The sequence below is a fragment of the Rhynchophorus ferrugineus genome, unplaced genomic scaffold (genome assembly GCF_030347505.1).
Source record: "Rhynchophorus ferrugineus isolate W39M unplaced genomic scaffold, kcgeb_rfMv2 rfM8, whole genome shotgun sequence".
Taxonomy (NCBI): domain Eukaryota; kingdom Metazoa; phylum Arthropoda; class Insecta; order Coleoptera; family Curculionidae; genus Rhynchophorus; species Rhynchophorus ferrugineus.
Window position 1 is genome coordinate 18,338,940 of NW_027472587.1, and position 15,348 is coordinate 18,354,287.

The following is a 15,348-nucleotide window of genomic DNA, read 5'->3' on the forward strand; positions in this document are numbered from 1 at the left end:
AAATTATTAATAATTTATTCAAATTAAAACAAAACATCAGTTAATATAATTTATAAAAGAGATGACTATATGCGAAATATGCGAAAATCGCATTGTCAAATGGTCTTAATGGTAAAATTGAAAATTAGAAATACAGTATAACCTCAATATGTATGAACTTAGCGGTGTAATTTAAACGTTTTTTATAAACAAGTTATGATAAATTAAGCATTTATGTAAGTAAAAGTGATACGTAAAAATAACAAGTTAAAGATAAATTAAGCACCAGAATCTTCGATTTCCTCCAGATCACCTATTATGGTTAGCGTCCTGTTAACAATTCGTTCTGCTTGTTCGCTTTCTTCCGTGTCGGAATCTGAAAATTGATTTAAAATTAATGATTAATATAAGGTGTTTTCGCCGCGACGTACATGACTCGTTCAACTCTCCATAACCGTCGGAGTGACTCTTCTTGTCCGAGTATAGGGGGAAGTCTGAACTGAACAAGGGAGGAACCTGTTGCAGATAATGTGGAGTGAGAGAGGCTTCGCTCACCCTGTTGTCGGAACTAAATTGGGCTGTAGTGTTAGCGGCGTCGTCGCTCTTCCTTTAAAACGGAATGGCATTACATTTAGGTATCCAAAGGTAGTCATTCTTACCTTTTCTTAGCGTATTTGTTTCTGAGAGATTGGACAATAATTATCAAGATAACAAAAAAGGCTATGACAAAGGAGAAAAGTATTATTTTGTGTTTGAAAATGGTCTCAATGTTTGGAACCGGGTAAAGTGACAGGCCAAGTTTCTTGATGATATAGACTTCGGCGTAGGTGTCCCACATTATTTTTAAGTGTTGTTGATTTAGCTGGTAATTCGTCCAGAGAATATCCTCAGTATGCTGCTCCAGAATATTCACGGGTACACCGAAAGTTAGACTGACACAGCTATCATAGTCTTCCCATAGAACAGAGCATTTTTGGAGACTTTGTATCTTGATATTGTTTGTACTAGAAGATAGTTTTGATGGAATATATATGCGAAGACATTGAAAGACTACATCCTACCTTATGGTACCGTTTAAAGGACAGTCTTGTACTGAACAGTATTCTTCCGCCATTAATTTCAAAGATTGTTTCAACTTATTGACAAATTCTTTATCGAATTGGCTAGCTTTTCTCCCATAGATGAATACAGTTATTGTATCTTGTTCTTCTTTTTTAGGGGTAGGTAGGACTTCGGTTGTTATAGTAGTTTGTGTGGTAGTTGTTGTTAAGGCATGGCCTGAAACACCCATAGGAAATCGCAAATTTAAAATAATTAAAGTTCTTACCTTTACGGTTAAATTGTACTGATAATTGGTACTCCGAAATGTTAGCACCAGTATATGTTGCCATAATCTTATTGGTGTTGTAAAAATAACTTGACGGTGTCACAAGTGAATAAGAGAACCATATCTCCCTAGTGTTATCATCTGAAAATCCACCAATTATCGACATCACAATGGCATATGCTAGAAGGCATATTTTACAAACCATCTTTAATTGACAAGTATTCGTCCTTTGTGCCATCCAAATTTAGGGTTTGTATAACTATCTCGGTTTGATAACCTTCTTCCGCTAGTATAGTAAGTGTTTCGGACGTGCTAGGGTTCCATGTATAAGTAGGTTTGTCATCAGTCAAGTTGACCAGTAAGTCTCCAGACACTGACAGATAGACTCTCTAGTTTTATCTCTTTAAAACATCAAGCCAATGATAACGTACCTGTTACGACAAGGAAACCAAGAAAGAGTAAAAAGTGCATCATTTCACAAAATAAATCAGCGTTACTAAAACCACATAATAACATTTGTTGTTTTATCTCGTCCTTTACGTATTCGAAGGAAGGGCACTTAAGATAATCTTATCATCTTGATCGACAACTTGAATTTATATCTCATTTGATAGATCGGTGGACGTTATCAATTAAAGATAGTGCGACTTGAGAACATACGAATGTATTTTCCATTGTTTATCATAAAATCATCAGTTAATACGGCTAAATCTTAGGAATCCAAGAAAAAGTAGCAAAATGTCACTATGACACCTATTTTATTAAACCACTATCAACAAAAATAATAATTTTATTGACTTCAGCATTCAATTGTTTACGCGTATCTATGATTTTACTAACTGTGGTATTCAACTATTTTGATTTGTAGGTTTCCAAGGCCCACTTAATCGACGAAATGCAATTTCGCGCTTTGATCGTCGACAATGCGGCGATGAAGGATTTCCTAAGTACCGTAAGGCCCGATCGAACCGAGCGACGCGCTAAACTGTCCTTATTTCAGACGTTTGCCTTGGACTGTCGAAGTTTTCGAAGACGTGCGTCCTGAGGCTGTCGTCGAAGAGCATCTACTTCATCGTGTCGGAGGAGGACTCGGGACCTCGGCAGCCGCTGGTCTGGTGCGAGCTGCCCGTCAATTTCTACTTCAAGGAGTACAATCTCGTGGGAGTCAGCAAGGCCCACAACGAAATTTATCTGGAGCTGTCGACGGGTACGTGAGGATCGAAAAGTTTTCCAATCCTTAAGTAACGATGACGAATTCCTTGCAGTTTTACTCGCCAGGTCATGTTCCGTCGTCAAGCAGGACGTGAAATCCTTCAAGCTGAAACTGACCAATAAAGGTTCTCCTTGCCTCACCTTGGAGATGGATTTGGTATTTGCGAATCGTGCCGACGCCTACGCTCGGAAATATTCGGTTCTCAGTGGGCGGAGTCTAATTGTCACTCTATTTTGTTTATTGTATTCAATGTTTTGGTACAGCATTTAGTTAAGTTAGGTACCACTAAGATCTGAGTATTTCCGGCTAACGTATATCGGCATTAAACTATAACAGCAAATAACCGGATGCTGCTTCTAGATGGCGGGGGAGATGATGAACAGACAATGCGTCCATGACATACCGGTGGAGGTCATATCCCGAAAATACTGGGAATCCTACGAAGAACCGCAATTTAACGATTTTCACGTCTGTATCGCGATACCGGCGAAGTCAGCGACTATTTGACCGTGTCGTTTTCATTACGCAGGTTTCGATTCAAATGCCGAACTTGAAATCCGTGAAGACGATAGTGGAGAAAATGAAGAATATCGGCCACACGCTTACCGTTAGCGCAAGCAGAAATGGAAAATTGACATTCCAAATCAACACAAGTACCGTCAAGTTGGCGGCGCATTTTCCCGATTTAAATATCCGCAGTTTTATCGGTTTGTAAAGTTAAAAAAACAATTGATCCGAGCCTGCTGATTGATCTTTTTTTTTTAGAGGGAAGTATAACCAACACGACTCGTGAAGACGACGACAATATCATCTCGTCCACGGTGGATATCAAAAAATTCATCATGTTCCTATCGGGTATGCAACTGAACAACTGTCAGGCCTTATGCAACATTGTACAGGGCAAAATGGTAAAACTGTACATGGAACAGCCAGGTGCACTGCTGTTACAAATGTTCCTCACTGAAGTCGCCATTTAACTTGTATATAAATAATTTATTTTTCTCTAATAAAATAATGATATACAAATAATCATTATCACAATACAAAAAAAAGGTAACCACGTTTTTATATAAGCGAGAAATGAAACGTATTTTCCATGCCAAGCCATCAGCAATGCCAACTTCACCATATTCCATCCCGAGGATCCTTCATATTCCATGAAATTCAGAGCAGTTGCTACATGGGAATGACAATTATCACAGAACAGGTTATGTACACGAGTCTTATATATCTCAGATGCTTCTATTACGCTTGAATCCCAACCTAACGCAGAAAATAAATCAGTTAATAGTCTACGTTTAAGAATATATCAGGAATCATCCAAAATTGGATACCTTCAATACCTCCTTTAGCACGAGACGGTTGTAGCTGCCAAAATTTCGTTGGTTTTCCGAATGCCATGTTGTCCTCTGATACGTAGTAAGGTGCAGCAAAGTCTCGGATAATCCCTGATGATAGAGCAATGCCCATATGACCAATGAAAGGGAAGAACCACGTTAGCATAGGTATCGGTGTCCAAACGATGCAAAAAGGATATCTACTTCTCGCAACATCAAAGTTCCCTAAAGTTTGCGAGGACATTTTCGAAAACACGAAAAAAATTGCAAAAATAATACTAAAACAATAAACACAAAAATATATCTAATGCCAAGAGCGCCTGTCAATGCTTAATCATTAAAAGCCTAACTTTTCACAAAGAAGAGGAAGAGCGCTGTCAACTAAGCGTATTGGTCACTAAACTCGATATTAAAAAAATTAATATATATGGATATTTTTAAGAAAAAATAAAAATAGTGAAATGTTAGCTAAAAAAAATATTTTTTTTCTAGATCTGTTAAAGAGTAACAATGGCAAATCTCTAAAATTAAGTTCCGATTTTAAAGGTTTTTTTTAACTATATATTTTTTCTATGTTATATATATTAAATTTATTCTGAAAAAATATAGATGTATAGGCCAAAAATATCAATATTTTGTTCAGATAATATCGATATTTTTTCTTCATCCCTAGGAAGAAATGCGACGCTGTCAAAGTCAAACGTCAATCGGATAGAAAACTAACCAACGATTTGTTATGTGGCGAAGCATCAACAAAAATAAAATGTTCATATATAGATTATTTTGACTCAAAACAATTAAATTAAATAATATTTGTAAATACAATGGCATCTTCCCAAGACGCCTGGTACCTTTCTCTCTTAGGTCTGGCGGAGTATTTCCGAACATCCAGTCCACCCATGATCAAGTATTGCATACAATGTTTGCAAGCCGTTTTCAATTTCAAACCGCCCCAGAGAGTCGAAGCTCGAACTCACCTTCAATTAGGAAACATACTTTTAAGTCACACAAAAAATATAGACCTGGCTAAAAACCATTTGGAGCAAGCTGTGAGAATTTAAAGCATTATAGGTTTCCTTATTGTATTTGTTTTTTTATAGTGGATGCTATCCCAATCCATATCTTCTTTTGATGATGTAAAGTTTGAGGCTGCCAGTATATTAGCTGATTTACTAGAGCAACAGAATCAGATAGCTGCATCTAAGCCAATATTGAGGAAAGCTATTGAACTGTCACAGCACAATGTTTATTGGCATTGCAGGTTAATATTTCAGTTAGCAGTAAGTTATATGTGAAGGCTGGTGTTTGTTTCTTGATTTCTGTACTGGTGTTTTGTAGCAAATCCACGCTATAGAGAAAGACTACACATTGGCTAGTAGTCTACTGGGAGTGGGTGTTGATTATGCTCACATTTCCAATGCTTACTATACCAGAATATTATTTCTTTTAAGTAAGGGAATGGTAGGTTGTCTAACATTATTATGTAATTATAAATAAAAAAACAAAAAAATAAAATAAAAAATATATATAAAATATTTGTTTACAGTTGCTTTTAATAGATAAAAAGCATCAGGAAGTTCAACCAGTTTTAACACAAGCTGGTCACTTCATCGAAACATGGACAGGTGCAGCATACCAAAGAGAGTACCTAAAAGTGTATTTTCTTGTACTACAGGTAATGGATTTGTTGTAACAAACTTTATGGCTTCATGAATATATTTGCAGGTTTGTCATTATCTCATGGCTGGACAAGTAAAAGGTGTAAAGCCTTGTTTGAAGCAGTTGCAGCAAAGTATACAAGCGATCATGCAGACGGATGATGGTACATATTATTATATTAGTGAATATTTTGGTACAGAGTTGTTGTTCTTGTAGTTTTCACTGGTTTGAGTCAAGGAGACATGTTTTTATGGATGCCCAAAGAGCATCTGTATGTGTTGGTGTATCTTTTGACAGTGATGCACAGTATGCAGGCAGGTTACATGGAGAAAGCACAGAAATACACAGACAAAGCTTTGATGCATATAGAAAAACTGAAAAGTACTTTCACCCTCATTGATCCTGATTCACCAATAAGGTTTTGTTTTATTAGTTTTAGACAACAAGCCAATTCTCTCAGTCTTCCAACTAATGCTCCTAGAACATATTATTATGTGCAGACTAGTTATGGGTAATAAAACACAAGCTTTGCAAGAAATCTCATCAGCAGCTATGTTATGCAGGCAGAATCCCAAACTTCTGGATACTCACGGCTCCCAGCTCCATACATTATTGGGTCTGTATTCCATGAGTATGGACTGCATGGAGGAGGCAAAAACCCAATTTTTAGCAGCTCTGAACGTTAGTCGTTAATAAACCAAATTACTCTGGAGATGTATAAAGTTTGTCTTGTGTTTCAGACATCACAAGAGAGAGAACTGTGGACCTTTGCTAATTTAAACTTGGCAATAGTATACCTTCGAGGTAAAAGAGAAGATGAATTTAATGCTTTGTTTGATAGAATAAATCCAGAAAATTTACCATCCCAATCGCACAGTTTGAAAGCGGCGGCTTATTATGTTCAAGGCTTGCAGGCCTTCTTTCAAGGACGCTACAATGAAGCAAAGTAAATAAGCTTGCAATAACACAATAAAAATACTTACTTATGTTTTTTAGGAGATATTTACGGGAGACTCTTAAAATGGCAAATGCCGAAGATTTAAATCGGCTCACTTCAGGTTCTCTTGTTTTGCTGGGGCATATTTTCCTTTCGTTAGGGAATAGTAGGGAAAGTATGAATATGGTCACGCCAGCCATGCAGCTAGCCAGCAAAATACCTGATGTGCATGTTCAACTTTGGGCGTCTGCCATTTTAAAAGGTATTTGGAATAATTTGATTTCATAATTTTCCTGTTTCTTGATTGTCTTGAATTTCCGACAGACTTGCATCGGATATGCGGCGATTCGGCTCGCGAAAACGAAGCTTATCAGAGGCACCTGAGTTTTTCGCAGATGTTGATGCACGACCATTATCAAGCCTCGCAAATGCCTGAACACGCCCTGATTAGATGGACCCAGGGAAATCTGCCGGAATTACCCCCATCTGCCGGTTTAACCGTTGCAATGGGACTGATGAGGCCATAGACGAAATTATATTTAGGTTAAGAGGACAACTGTATAAATTGTAAAAAAAGTTTTATAACAATTAAATCGAATTTATATGCGTATAAAACTCCACGCAACTTTTAGATTTTTAAAATATTACTGTACATTCGCATTATTGATTCAAAATATGCAAAGCAAAAAAATACTTTCAAAGAAAAATCCGAATTTTTATTTTCAAATGTCCCTCGATTTCTTTTAATGAAGTTTGACAACTGTCAGACGTGCATTTGACATTTATTATTCGCGGTGAAGTGTCTGTCTTTGTCTTCTTTATGCTGTGAAAAGAGAGAGCAATGTTCGGACATATGTTGATTTCGCCTGCCGCGGGTAGGTGGAGCAATGCGTTTCCTGCTGATAATCGCATTGACTTCTGGGTAGAGGTAGTAGTGGAACTGAACATCGGCTCTTTACATTTTGCGCTGGGCCAAGTTAAAAAATGTCTCTGCTTTCCGCACGTTTAGCTGCCTCTGTGGCCCGAAACCTTCCCAAGAATGTGACTCAGGTATGGCCGGTGCTCTTGTGAAAATTTGGTAGTGTTTAAAGGATTAATTTCGGTTTTTTGACACGTTAAATGTGTGGACTTTGCCGACACTTGTGACATAACGTCGGCCTCCTATACCCGAACAAATTTCCAATTTTTTGTCGTAATATAAAGATGGCAATTCAATAAAATATTAGTTTCGAAAGTAATTTGATCTATTTCAGACAATTTTCTCAATGAAGTAGTAAATATATTGGTTTTTGAGTACGTTATGTAATCAGGGTGTTATGTCAAAAAGAGAATATTAAACATACAAAGTTTTTATGATTGATTGAGTGAATCTGATGAATATTTGAGTTGGCTGATATCTCAGTTTAGTATTTTATTTTAATATGTTTTAATATAGGTCGCAGGGGCAGCTTTCCCAGCTGCTTCAGCCGCTGTTCGTAAGATTCACGCCACCCCAGCCAACCATGGAGTCGAAATTTCCTCTGTACTTGAGGAACGTATCTTGGGCGCCGCTCCCAAGGCCGATTTGGATGAAACTGGTCGCGTATTGAGTATCGGTGACGGTATTGCTCGTGTATATGGTCTGAACAACATCCAAGCCGATGAGATGGTTGAATTTTCCTCTGGATTGAAGGTACATATAGTTAATATACGTTAAAATGATGATAAGCATTGGTATTTGCTTAATATAGGGTATGGCTTTGAATTTGGAGCCCGACAATGTTGGTGTGGTAGTATTCGGTAATGATAAGCTCATCAAGGAAGGTGATATTGTCAAGAGAACTGGTGCTATTGTTGATGTACCAGTTGGTGATGCCCTGTTGGGACGTGTAGTTGATGCTTTAGGTGCGTTAAAGGAGATGGTATTGATGTACAATGTTTTTTATTTATTTCTTTTTTATGGTGAACAGGTAACGCCATTGACGGTAAAGGGCCAGTGAACACCAAACAACGTTTCCGTGTCGGTATCAAGGCTCCCGGTATTATCCCCCGTATCTCTGTAAGAGAACCCATGCAGACCGGTATCAAAGCCGTCGATTCTCTGGTACCCATTGGTAGAGGTCAGCGTGAGTTGATCATTGGCGATCGTCAAACCGGGTAAGACTGTCGGTTGGGGTAACGAATGCGGGTTGTTGCATCAGCCTGTTTTTTAGTAAAACCGCCCTGGCCATCGACACCATCATCAACCAAAAGAGATTCAACGATGCTGATGACGAGAAAAAGAAGTTATACTGCATCTATGTTGCCATCGGTCAGAAGAGATCCACCGTCGCCCAGATCTTGAAACGTCTGACCGACACTGGTGCCATTAACTATACCATCATTGTGTCCGCCACCGCCTCCGACGCTGCTCCCCTGCAGTACCTCGCCCCATATTCCGGTTGCGCTATGGGTGAATACTTCAGAGACAATGGCAAACACGCCTTGATCATCTATGACGATCTGTCGAAACAGGCCGTCGCCTACCGTCAAGTAAGACGCGAATTGTTGTGCTTGTTCCTCCCATGGTGTGTGATATTTTTCTTGGTGTAGATGTCTCTGTTGCTGCGTCGTCCACCAGGTCGCGAGGCCTACCCCGGCGACGTATTCTACCTTCACTCCCGTCTGTTGGAACGTGCCGCCAAGATGTCCGAGGCCCACGGAGGCGGTTCCCTCACCGCCTTGCCCGTCATCGAGACCCAAGCCGGAGACGTGTCCGCTTACATTCCCACCAACGTCATTTCCATCACCGACGGCCAGATCTTCTTGGAAACCGAGTTGTTCTACAAGGGTATCCGCCCCGCCATCAACGTAGGTCTGTCCGTATCCCGCGTAGGATCCGCCGCCCAGACCAAGGCCATGAAACAGGTCGCCGGTTCCATGAAGCTGGAATTGGCCCAGTATCGTGAGGTCGCCGCCTTCGCCCAGTTCGGTTCCGACTTGGACGCCGCAACCCAGCAGCTGCTGAACCGTGGTGTCCGTCTAACCGAATTGCTGAAGCAGGGCCAGTATGTGCCCATGGCCATCGAGGAACAGGTCGCCATCATCTATTGCGGCGTCAGGGGACACTTGGACAAAATCGACCCCTCCAAGATCACCGTTTTCGAGAAGCAATTCTCCGAGCACATCAAGTAAGCGTAGCGCGCCCCACATCTCCCTGGACACGTTAATCGATCGTCCCGTTTCAGATCTCGTTACCAGAACATCCTACAGAGCATTTCAAAAGAAGGTAAGATCACCGACGCCACCGATGCGGAACTGAAGAAGATCGTTGCCGAATTCATCGCCAACTTCTCCGGTTAGATAACGAGAAACAATTGAAACACCATGCGTCTAGATTATTGACTGAGAGACATATAATGACTCCCTCAGCCAATAAACTGTGCCCATTACATATTATACAACTTATTTAAGAGCCATAGAAATGTAAGGAGGAAACTGTTAGATTAAACATGGAAAAGAGCAGCATTTTCGTTGTTTGTAAGTATTTTCTTGTTTGTACCAAGATCGAGAATAAACAATAAAATTCCTTTTTTGTTTTTTCGAACGCCTTTTATTTTTACCCAGACTGTGTGTTTCATTGGACACATCAACTAATCATCCCCAAGTATTTGACATCAAAAATGTTTCTTTTCCCATCTCTTATTTCTGTTCAGTTTATGTGATTCTTTGAAACGAACCCTTGTCACAAGTGATATAAAATACATATTTAGTCACCAGATCTGCGAATTCTATAAATATGGTCCCTTTGTGTAAATTCTTTGACAGTTTGTCTAGGTTACTAACTGGAAAACAAAATGTCAATAATATTAAAATATATGAGGGGAGAAATGGATTTAACGAAAGGCGAACAGTATTTTTCCAATGTGCCAGCTAGACCCTGATACTTCGACTATATGAAATTTTCCTGCTTCCTTACCTTCCATGAACTCAGAATCAATTAATCATTCGGACGATTTATATATTCAAGGCTTATTTTTTAGATATATTACATACATATTTATCTTATTCTTAAATACTAAATATTATCCTGTTTTTAAAAGTTACATTTTTATAGAGGAAAATGTGAGATTAAACAAAAAAGAACGACATTTTTTTTATTTTAATAAAAGCTGAATTTTAAATTTTTCGCTCAATATCTTAAAGTAATATTATTTAAAAGGAACGTCTTTGATAGCCTCTTGATATTATTGAGATTATAAAAAACTGTTAAATTCATTCTCTGATGAGATTGGTTTAGTTATCTTATGCGCAGCATAAACGTTGAGAAAAATAAAATACGATTCCTAAACATTGGTTTAATAGGACTAGCTGCATTTCGTTAGTATGAATGACATTTGAATTTATATTAATATCGTAACTAACTATATACTGTCAATCTTTTTTTTTCGATTATAAGAAAAATAGGGACTATTTAAATAATGGTAAATGGATTTAACTGTAAACCAAATAATGAGTTTTGAACAATTTTTTAATAGTAACAACAGTGCACACTGGCGAAGTAGCGGTCACTAGTGACAGCAATACGTTTTTTAAATGTTGTTTTTTAATTGATCAACAGTTGATAAAGGAACGTATGACAATTATCACATAATTATCCTCAAATGAGCTTTTTGTTGTTCCACTGTAACTATAACTTCGTGCACCAGAAACTTCAAAATCTAAAAATATCCCGCCCTCCTATACGATTATGAGTGAGTCAGTCGAAATATATCGATTGCAGCTAAAGTGATAATGAAAATATTGAGATTAAATTTTATGACATCATATGGCAGTATTGCTAAGGTCCTATCTGACATTATGGTGTAGCGTTTTGACATTTTATTTTATATTTAAAATATAGCATACAATGAATTAGGTAATTATCGACTATTATCTTATTTCGATTATGCCCGCCCCATGCCTACTAATATAAATAATTTACAAACATAACCAATCGAAATGAGGAAGCTCCCATTGGACCAATCATACGTCTTAGTTTTCTATTTTTCCTGAAAATTGGTATAAATAAAGAAACGTCCGTCAAAAAAATAAATCTCAGTCTATTTTAGGTTAAATATCCCGCGAATTTTGGTCGGGTTTATTCCATATTGAACAAAGAAAAAACAGCAGAGGTAGACGTTTCGTACAGAGCATTCCTTTATGTTTTTTTGCATCCATCTTTTAGTTGTCAGCTCGGTGCTCTGACATATTTTAGTTGGTTTCGTTTAGTTTTACGTTTTTGTTTAGAAATGGAAGATGACTGGGATGATGGAGCAATCTCCTGTTCGACAACGGTAAGAAGGCCCATGCATGTTGTGGAATAATCGTTTATTTTAAATTATTTAGCAGACAGGCTTAGTGTCAGAGGGGGGCACCAAATTTGCTGCCGGCAGAGGTTTCAAAGCTGCCGAGTCGGGTGATTGGGACGTTGATACGTTCGAACAAGTTAGCCCAGGCTTTAACAACAAAAGAGACGTTAGAAAACCAGGTAGAGGTGCAGGTTATTACAAAAACAAAGGTATTCGATCTGACTCGTGTTGAAGTTGTCACTATAGTTTATATATTTAGATAATAATGAAAATGAAGACTGGACTTTTACTACGGACGAGTCTGGTGACTTTCAACATAAATCAGAGCCTTTTGGCGGAGGAAGGGGGGGAAGAGGTAAGCATTTATCTTGCTCAGTGGATTTGCTTTAAGTACCACGTTTTTTAGGTCGTGCTGGTCGAGGGAACCGTGGCGGTAGGGGCGGTCGTGGCAACGGAGGACATAGACACGACGAGAAGGAGAATGGTTGGAGCAATCACAAAAATGGTGCCAATCACCAAGGAGCGAGATCAGAAGACGCTTCCGGGGACGCGCCGAAACCCAAGGACAACTACGTGCCCGTGGAACGGATTAACGATGACGAACTGTTTACCAACACCATCTCGTCCGGCGTCAATTTCATGAAACTGGACGAGATAATCGTCGACGTTAAAGGTCACGACGTACCACAACCGATCTCTTCGTTCGAGAGCACTGAACTGAGGCCCCACATTCTTAACAATATATCCAAGTCGGGATACACCAGACCCACCCCCATTCAGAAATACGGTATTCCCATCGTGCTGGCCGGTCGGGACCTGATGGGATGCGCTCAGACTGGTTCGGGAAAGACCGTAAGTTGATGCTGGTGTTGTTTAATATGTCCTAAAGACCGATGTTACACAGGCCGCGTTTTTACTACCGATGATTAATAAGATAATGGCAACCCAAGACCCACCGATCAAAGATGGAAACACCTGTCAGCCTCTTGGTGTTGTCGTCAGTCCTACCAGGGAATTGGCTATTCAAATATACGAACAGGCCCGCAAATTCGCTCACAATTCCATCGTAAAATGTGCAGTGGTGTATGGAGGGACCTCAGTGTCGTACCAAAGAAGCATGGTATTGGTAAGTGATTGATTAATTCCGGGTCGTAGCGCTCAAAGTTCATTCGTCTCTTCATAGGGAGGATGTCACATTTTGGTCGCCACTCCGGGACGATTAAATGATTTCGTCAACAGAGGACACGTGTCTTTCGCTTCTGTTCAAATGTTTGTCTTGGATGAAGCTGATCGCATGCTGGACATGGGCTTTTTGGCCACCGTTCAACAAATGTTGGAACACAGCACAATGATAGAAACCGTAAGTATCAGCAGCAGGCTTCTCAATACTCAGTATAACTTGATTTATTCGGATTTTATCTGTTTCACTGGGACAGTCATCAGTAAGTACACAATTTCCTTTAACAGTCAGCTTACGTTTGTTCTAAATGTTTAAGGGTAAGCGACAAACACTGATGTTTTCAGCCACATTTCCCGAATCTATCCAGCATTTGGCGGCACAATTCTTGAACGATTACGTATTCGTGGCCGTTGGTATTGTCGGTGGGGCATCGAACGATGTGGAGCAAGTTTTTCACTTAGTGGCACGTTTCGACAAAAGGCCCAAGCTGGTTGAGATGCTAAAAAACAGTAAGTACCTACATTGTTGACAAATCAGTCCGGTAAAAATACATTTCGTCTAATTTTAACATTATTTTTTCGGTTTTTTAACTACAAGGACGACATTCATTTATTACATTTTTATATTTTGCACTTTCCTCCTTTAAAATTATTTCAGAAATTTTGTGCAATGACCATGATATATTTTAGAGTAACGTTTCAGCTACTAATAAAACTGAAACTAAAGAACATTTTCTGAAATAAATCGTCTTCTGGCAATGTCAAAAAAACTCTTTGACAGCTATCAAAGTTCACCACCACAAACTACCAAGTCCATAGCCTTCAAAGGCAAATTGACATAATGACATTCATATTTTTATAAAACTTATACTTGAGTCAGAATCATAGATGAACAACTCTGGTTTTGCACTTAATCGAATAATAAAACAAAATATTAAAAATTAACAAAGCGTTTCAACTCCAACAAAAAGATAAAATGGAATATCACTATCTAAATTTGTAGGTATTACGTAAACAAGTTCGTAAATATTTGTATATTTTTTCGAGAATTAATTTGCCTAAGCTTCTATTAGTTCTCTCAAAATTGATCTCAAATGATGCGGTTGGTTGTACATTTCAACGTTGTACGAGCGCTTGCCTATTTCTCCAATTTCGAATCAATCAGATATCGGGAAATATAAACACATAAATTGGACTTTGTTTTGACATGTACTGAGTAGATTGGTATGGAATATTTCAGCGTGTGTCTGTAGGAATTAAAACAATAATTTCGATTAAAATGTCACTCTTGTCAGATGCATATTGAAACAATCAAATATTGTTTAATTTATTTCAATTGTTTTGGTTGAATAAATAAAAGTATCTATTTTATTGAGTGATGCCGTTAAAAATTAACCCCATCTGTAATTATAGCAAATGAGCGCACCGTTGTTTTTGTCGAAACCAAGCGTAATGCTGATTTCCTGGCTACGTTCCTGAGCGAGAACGACATCAAGTCCACCAGCATCCACGGAGACCGATTGCAGAGGGAGCGAGAACAGGCCTTGTGGGATTTCAAACAAGGTACGAATCCTTTTCCATTCGGTCGTTTTTTCTCGTTTTGTTTTAATCACAGCCGTCTTTGTTCAGGGCACCGGAATATTTTGGTGGCCACAGACGTCGCGGCCCGCGGTTTGGACATCGACGGCATCCAGCACGTCATCAATTACGACCTTCCGAAGAGCATCGACGAGTACGTGCACAGAATAGGTCGTACCGGTCGCGTGGGCAACCGAGGGAAAGCCACCAGTTTCTACGACGCCAGCAAAGATCAAAATCTGGCGGGATCGCTAGCGACCGTTCTGAGACAGGCAGGACAGCCAGTTCCGGATTTCCTGGACGTAGCCGCGAGCGGCGATGTTGCGGAAAGTAGCATGTTTGGCGGCAGGGACGTCCGAGGGGTAAGTTAACGTTTAAAATCGGTGAGATATGCCCTCAAAACTTTTTTTGCATAGGACCAGTTCGGCAAGGGTCAAAATTACTCCCAGGTACCCGCAGAGATTCAAGATGATGATTGGTAGATTATTTGTTGATCCTCCACGTTACATTCCACAAAGTTTATAGTATTCATAGTATTTGTTTAATTTTTTTATAGAATCTCTGTTTTAGTTAATAGTTTCAATTGTTATCTTCATGATTTGGTTAAAAAACAAAGTGTTTACATTTTAACACAAGCGCTGATGTGACATCTGTGATAGTTTCGTATAACTGTACATTGTTTCCTGATTCTTCACAAAAACTACATCATGTTAGCACATCGTAATGTGGCTTTCATTACTGTTTTGTAGGCCGCTTATTTTCGACTCTGACTTTTTATATAGTTCCTTTTTAAATATATAAAATACGTTCTAATCTGTGAAGTTTTAATT

At 38.9% G+C, this 15,348-nt stretch overlaps 5 protein-coding genes across 7 annotated transcripts; 4 read left to right on the top strand and 1 right to left on the bottom strand.

Annotated features, from left to right (window-relative positions):
* The first annotated feature begins 395 nt into the window (after positions 1-395).
* On the top strand, positions 396-3,548 carry Hus1-like (Hus1-like checkpoint clamp component). Its single transcript, XM_076412336.1, has 7 exons — positions 396-624; positions 2,175-2,253; positions 2,307-2,513; positions 2,572-2,675; positions 2,880-2,987; positions 3,049-3,226; positions 3,285-3,548. Exons 1-7 carry the CDS (start codon positions 508-510, stop codon positions 3,494-3,496), a joined length of 1,005 nt encoding a protein of 334 aa, XP_076268451.1. The 5' UTR covers positions 396-507; the 3' UTR covers positions 3,497-3,548.
* On the bottom strand, positions 3,492-4,191 carry LOC143201340 (transmembrane protein 222). 2 transcript variants are annotated; one of them, XM_076412339.1, is made up of 2 exons: positions 3,854-4,191; positions 3,492-3,782 (listed from the first exon to the last, which is right to left on the bottom strand). In XM_076412339.1, exons 1-2 carry the CDS (start codon positions 4,098-4,100, stop codon positions 3,523-3,525), a joined length of 507 nt encoding a protein of 168 aa, XP_076268454.1. In that variant the 5' UTR covers positions 4,101-4,191; the 3' UTR covers positions 3,492-3,522. The 2 variants fall into 2 exon arrangements, with proteins under 2 accessions (XP_076268454.1, XP_076268455.1); XM_076412340.1 differs by having other exon boundaries at positions 3,863-4,188.
* Positions 4,192-4,229: 38 nt separating this feature from the next.
* Positions 4,230-7,159, top strand: Mau2 (Mau2 sister chromatid cohesion factor). The gene is made up of 10 exons (XM_076412332.1): positions 4,230-4,905; positions 4,957-5,136; positions 5,195-5,317; positions 5,403-5,531; positions 5,582-5,678; positions 5,732-5,896; positions 5,949-6,196; positions 6,256-6,461; positions 6,512-6,714; positions 6,777-7,159. Exons 1-10 carry the CDS (start codon positions 4,681-4,683, stop codon positions 6,977-6,979), a joined length of 1,779 nt encoding a protein of 592 aa, XP_076268447.1. The 5' UTR covers positions 4,230-4,680; the 3' UTR covers positions 6,980-7,159.
* Positions 7,160-7,336: 177 nt separating this feature from the next.
* On the top strand, positions 7,337-10,013 carry blw (ATP synthase subunit alpha blw, mitochondrial). The gene is made up of 7 exons (XM_076412333.1): positions 7,337-7,502; positions 7,888-8,124; positions 8,183-8,336; positions 8,402-8,588; positions 8,645-8,963; positions 9,024-9,601; positions 9,659-10,013. The coding sequence occupies exons 1-7, from the start codon at positions 7,437-7,439 to the stop codon at positions 9,771-9,773; spliced, it is 1,656 nt and encodes a 551-aa protein (XP_076268448.1). The 5' UTR covers positions 7,337-7,436; the 3' UTR covers positions 9,774-10,013.
* Positions 10,014-11,408: 1,395 nt separating this feature from the next.
* On the top strand, positions 11,409-15,331 carry Vasa (vasa RNA helicase). 2 transcript variants are annotated; one of them, XM_076412346.1, is made up of 10 exons: positions 11,409-11,746; positions 11,799-11,970; positions 12,021-12,116; positions 12,168-12,613; positions 12,666-12,887; positions 12,945-13,121; positions 13,258-13,450; positions 14,354-14,503; positions 14,570-14,880; positions 14,935-15,331. In XM_076412346.1, the coding sequence occupies exons 1-10, from the start codon at positions 11,702-11,704 to the stop codon at positions 14,998-15,000; spliced, it is 1,878 nt and encodes a 625-aa protein (XP_076268461.1). In that variant the 5' UTR covers positions 11,409-11,701; the 3' UTR covers positions 15,001-15,331. The 2 variants fall into 2 exon arrangements, with proteins under 2 accessions (XP_076268461.1, XP_076268462.1); XM_076412347.1 differs by having other exon boundaries at positions 11,506-11,746; positions 11,802-11,970.
* The last annotated feature ends 17 nt before the right edge of the window (positions 15,332-15,348 follow it).